This window comes from Lupinus angustifolius, chromosome LG08 (assembly GCF_001865875.1).
Source record: "Lupinus angustifolius cultivar Tanjil chromosome LG08, LupAngTanjil_v1.0, whole genome shotgun sequence".
NCBI classification, from domain to species: domain Eukaryota; kingdom Viridiplantae; phylum Streptophyta; class Magnoliopsida; order Fabales; family Fabaceae; genus Lupinus; species Lupinus angustifolius.
The window spans coordinates 14,750,102-14,756,216 of record NC_032016.1 but is presented as its reverse complement, the minus strand read 5'-3'; the positions used below and the strand labels follow the sequence as shown (position 1 = coordinate 14,756,216).

Genomic DNA, 6,115 nt, shown 5'->3' with positions numbered 1-6,115 from the left:
TAAATCATGCCCAAGTATTGTCAGCTAATACACAGCCTGATATTAAAAATCTCCCGATTTTCGGTTTATGGTTAGAACTTCGAAACATGAAATTCGGAGTGAAAAATATTTAGAAATGCAATCTGGACTAACTTGATGTCTATCTTGACTCGAAATAATATTTCGAAGCCAATGGCACAATCAGAATTCAATTCCAAGTTATGGAACTCAAAAACACGTTATTGAGCTGAATTTGGGCCCGACAGTAGCTCAAAAACTTTCTGTCACAGAAAATTATAAAAATTTACCACAAAATAGAAATTCAAAAAACAAGACTAACATTCAATTATGGTTTAGCCTAAATCAATACCGGTTAATTTCCAAAATTAATCGTTGGTAAAATAAATAATTAATAAAACATACATAGAAAATTCACAGTGTTACATAATCTAATTCTCAAAGGAAGTAATAACAAAATCAAAGTTACAATTTTTACACTTAAATGAATTTAAACCAATCTCTAAGATCTTTTCCTGTAACAAAAGAAGAACTTTAAATACATTATACATCAATAGCAAAAAAATATCTACATAGTACAAAGTACTAATTTTAGTGGAAAGTACATAATTTGGATACAATTAATTTTAATATTATAAGACTTTTTTTTATGATGTGCTGAATTTGCTTTACAAGATATATAAAATAAATAGAAAATAAAGTATCTCCTTGGTATGAGAAGATAAATTATCTTTTCCCACGACTACAATCTTGATATGTATCTCATTTAATCATTATTGTACTGACTGAACCATAATTCTCCCACCACCATCTTCTTTTCTTGTCACGATTTATTTTCTATGAAACCCCATGGTTTTGTAGGATTTAACATATGACACAGCCATTTGGATCCTCTTCCACTGTTCTGTAGTAGTGATATGGATATGACTGTGTCATTCTCATCTGATTGTAATAAGCTTCATGGGCTTTCACAAGCTCAATCAATTGCTCCTTTTCATCTTTGGGCTTTGGTTCTGGCTTCTTCTCTTCTTTCTTAGGTTCCTCCTTCTTTTCCTCTTTGGCTGGTCCAACAAAAACTATTTCGACATGACATAATTTCTTTAGCTTTCTAACTACTTTAACAGGGTCAATATCTCCAATTAATGTGAATTTTTGGTCCTTCTTATCTACTGAAAGTGATTCAACCCCTGAAAATAACACCCCAAAAATTGTTCAATATTAGATACTATAAGATTTTTAGGAGAAAAATTATAAGAGAAAAGTGACTATTGGTTGAAAACTTGAAATTGAAATTCCCATATATACCTGAAATGCCAGAGACTGCTTTCATGGCTTTTGTTTGAATTCTGTCATCATAGAGTTCCACCTTTAGCACTACTTTCTGTTACATAGAAAATTAGAGTTTTGTTAGTACCAATCATTCTAGCCATGAAAATGACAAAATCAAATTCTACTAGTATTAATGAAAATAAATAACTAAAAGCATGGCAAGGTTGAAATTTTGATACCAAAACTTGTTCTCAAACTTGGAATATGTGACCAACAAATTGTTGGTTTAGTGGTTTAAGGCTCTGTTAGATCCTTTAATGACCAAAAGATCAGGGATTCAATTTTTGTAAACGATACTTATTTGGAGAGACAGTCACGCACCCCGAAAGAGATTAGTTACTGACTCAAGCCCTTGGCAATACCCAAAAAAAACTTTTGTACATGTGTAGTGACCGTATAAACTTTAAGGAAAATCAGTAAGGTATTATGATAAGAGAAATAGTATGTACAATTAAGCCCAACCTCATCCGAAAGGTTAATTTAATTAGTAAAAAAATATGATAGTTATTCAGACAGACATGAATGCAGCAAAGAAAAATTAAGAAATTTTGAAACATGGGTTGAATGCATTTTGGGTCATGACATAGAGGAGAATGGAGATAGTTAAAACTTTGAGAGGAGGACACCAATTCTCACCTTCATAGTGATTTGAAGTTGGGATAGGTTGCTAAAGAAAGCAAAAAGGGAAAGCAGAGTTGATTTATGAGGGAGTTTCAGAGAGTATTGGAGATTTTAATGGAAATGTGAATGAACTAAAGCTTAACCTTAAGGTATTTATATATAACAAGGAAGTGCTAACATATCAAGTACAAAAAAAATATAAGGGAAGTCAACTTAAGTCAAGGCCAATTTGTGGTCTTTGATTATAGTCAGCATAATAGAGCCGTGGAAGAAGTAAAAGCCTTTAAAAGTTTTAAATTTAGTTGCAACTTGCAACAAGTATTTTGTCATAGGGGAGTTAGTTAATAAATTAATCTTGCTGGTGAGCCTTTTTGGTTTATTAATGGTTTAATGAGTTCAAAAAATAATTGTTTGTTAAGTGAGTAGAATCTAGACCCCTACATTATGGATATATTTTAAGAATAATTTTAATTTGATAAACTACTAGGTGAGCAGAGAACTAACTCGACTCTATCTACTCATCCGGTTTTATCCGATCATAAATGGTTAGAATGATGTTGGGTCTACGCTCTCATTCGGATTAAAAAAATTAAATTCGTCCAATATTTAGTGGTTGGGTAAGCGACAGACATGACCCGGCTCGACTCGCATATGGTTGGTTATTCACTCATCGCGTTTGTAAGTGTTTTTGTTCAACTGTGTGCAAAGTAGTTATATCTCTTTGATTGAAACTCTAATTTTTTCATCATATATGTACAATTAACAATAAATAAATAATATCATTTTATATGTCAAATTACATGCCCAAAATAATAAGTAATATGGAGAATATTTTATTCAAAATATAGACAAATTATGTTTAATCTGACCTAGAGTCGGGTTTCTGTTCAAAGACTAACCCATACGATATTTAGGATATGGTTAGCTTTGGATCTCAAGTCAGGTTTAGATTTTAAAAATAACTCGACGAACATTTAGGGTCCAAGAATGGACAAGTCTTATCCGACCCAACACGACTCATTTTCAACCCTGATATGAATTATATGGGGTGGGCACATATAATTCTTACGAGTGTGCATACTTATTTGTTTATCATTCATGCTCAGCAATACTAATGTATGACTGAGTATAATATATATGTACTAATAATGTAAAGATTTATATATAGTTAGTGTGTTATTCATCATTTACTTATATTACTTTTATTTAAAAACTAATCAGAATTAAAAATAAATGGTGAATTATGTGCTGACAATGTAAAAATTTCTTACATTATCAGTGTATACATCTTTTTTCTCTAAATTGTTTTCATTATCATATTTTCTATGTGTTAATTAGCATTTTAATTCATTTTTGGTTTTTAATAAATGAAAAATATTATCCTAATTCTTCTGGTTGAATTTAAGAAATAAAAAAAAGGTAATATTACATGAAAAACTGTTGCTTTTCAATATTAAAAGAACTATGTCTCAGTTTTTCAACAAACTATTACAATTTATTAAAGAGGAAAATGCATTAAAATAAAAGGAAAAATAACATATCATATTTTTATCTTTTAAATTCAATATGAATGTACTTTTCCATGTAAGGATACAATAACTTTAGAGTAAATTATAATGGCACTCCCTGAGTTTTAGTGAAATTATACAAATTATCCCTCACTTTTTTACACCTACACAAACCCCCTAGTTTTTATACTTTCATTACACTAATCACCCCTGCATGAGAAATATGTGTAATATTTTAAACAAAAAATATGATAAATACTACATGAGTAGCTCTGTTTAATTGCAGGTACCTGTAGTACTTTTTTTTCTTTTTAATTGAAAATTATAAGTTTATATAGTTCAATTGAGTATTGAGTAATCATAATTAAATTAAAAATTCCATTGTACAAATCCTACATGAGGAGCTCTGTTTAATTGCAGGTACCTGTAGTACTTTTTTTTCTTTTTAATTGAAAATTATAAATTTATATAGTTCAATTGAGTATTGAGTAATCATAATTAAATTAAAAATTCCATTAATTCATTAATATATTACTAAAGAGCAAGTATTATTTTTCCAAAAAGTTTTACTTGTTTTCCAAATTTTGCGCGTCTTTCTTGAGCTCGGTCCACGCCTCAAAACCGCGTTGGAAGCTTCTTTCATCATTACTAATATACAATTCAATCCTTGACCTGGCACTCTATGCCAAATATTCCATACAAGAATAAAACAGTATGACAAATAAGTAAAAAATATGTTACGAATATAATTAGTAAATTATTCGTCATTAATTTATATTAGTTTTATAAAAGAAGTAAATGATAACTAAATATAAATTAATCATTAATAATATAAATTTGTTTTTACACTATTAATATATACATTTTTTCTCATATTTTATAAAGATTAAAAATGAGTTACTATACAAATAATATAACATTCTTTTGATCAACACGTTTATGTCTTCAATTTAAAGTTTTATATATTTAAAGCTTTTATTTAGTTCTAACGAGAATAGGAGGAGAAAAAATATAAGGAAAAAAGTAGAAGAAAGTTTATTTTTTCCTATTTGGTTGGAAAAAAGTTAAAGCAAAGAAAGTGTTGAAATTTGTTGAAAAAATGATGTTTTGAAGTGAAATGAAAAAAATCACTAGTCTCACTTTGCTTGGAGGAGGGAAATTGAAAGGCTTATAAGCCTTATGTTGTGGCCCAACATTCTTTTTAATAAAATATTTATTTATTTATTTAATTTTTTGGGGCCTTTTGGGTTTGGACCGTGTGTTGACAAAGTGAACACACAAATGCAACAAGGAAAGTGTCGTTAGAGAGCCGTTGGAGGAGATCTCGACCATTATGATAGAGTCGTTGGTAATAGAGCCATTGATAATAGAGTTGTTGGTGAAAGAGTCGTTGGAGACCTCAGGCTATAAATAGAGGTCTCCTTCCATCATTATAATTTGCACCAAGTTGAAGGCATTTGCCTCTCAGCTTCCTTTTCTCTCCCCTTATATCACGCCGAAGAATTTTTGACAACCTTCTCCCTCTATCTTTCTGTGGCACTTGTGAATTGGCATACGCAACCAAAGTGAGAATTTCGATAACTAACATTGATAGTCCGTATTATGGAAAAAGAATTGGCACGGGTAGCCATACTGTGAGAATTCGAGAATTGACACTGGTAGCCATATTGTGGGTGTATTCGAGAATGATTCATACAGTGCAGTAAGAAATCGTATAATAGAGACTGAGTTGTTTTATGCTGGAACAACATGGTTGATAGTCTGCTTGTACAATTTTAGCAGTACCACGAAACGTCTTAAAGACAACGACATGGTCATGACTTAGCCAGTCATGATTATTTCGTGCCATTCAGAATTGTTGCGAGCTATGGTAACAACAATTTTAAGACGTTTCTACTGCAATGGCATTCATAGATAATATTACTGGACCGAACAACTATGACCTAAAGAAGTCATTTTGGTTTGACGGGACACATTTCAAACGTTGGCAACATAAGAAGGAATTTTTCCTCACTATGACAAAGGTTGCCCATGTTCTGAAAATCGACATCCTATCGGTGTTGGATGAGGCTACAAAATAGGAAAGGGATAAACTGACTATTGAAATAGATCTCTGAAATGAAAGTGATTACTTATGTAAGAATTTCCTTCTAAATGGGTTGTCTGAAGATCTCAATGATTACTACAACTCATACAAGTCTGCCAAATTAATTTGGTATGCAATTGAAAAGAAATATGATACCGAGGAAGATGACACTAAAAAGTATGATGTTAGCCGCTAACTCAAGTATCATATGACTGATGATAAATCAGTAGAGTCTCCGTCTCACGAGATACAGAAAATTGCTCATAAGATCATTTATGAGGGTATGTCCCTATATGAGCAATTCCAAGTGGCTGTCATAATTGACAAATTGTCTCATAGCTGGAAGGACTTCAAAAACCTTCTGAGGCATAAGATCAAAGAAATCTCTTTTGAATCTCTGATCACTCGTCTTCGTAATGAAGAAGAGGCTCTTAAGCAAGATCAGAGAGAACAAGTACTGATTTTCTCCAACAATAGCACTAAGAAGAAATTCTAGGTGCGGTTCTGAAGCCTTCTAGCACTAATTTCAAGAATCAGATCCGCAATAGGAATAAGGCTAAGAACATTAGTCATA

General features: G+C 31.2%; 1 protein-coding gene across 1 annotated transcript; it reads right to left on the bottom strand.

The window, feature by feature from the left end:
* Positions 845-2,078, bottom strand: LOC109353674 (heavy metal-associated isoprenylated plant protein 39-like). The gene is made up of 3 exons (XM_019596025.1): positions 1,963-2,078; positions 1,303-1,378; positions 845-1,184 (listed from the first exon to the last, which is right to left on the bottom strand). The coding sequence occupies exons 1-3, from the start codon at positions 1,966-1,968 to the stop codon at positions 862-864; spliced, it is 405 nt and encodes a 134-aa protein (XP_019451570.1). The 5' UTR covers positions 1,969-2,078; the 3' UTR covers positions 845-861.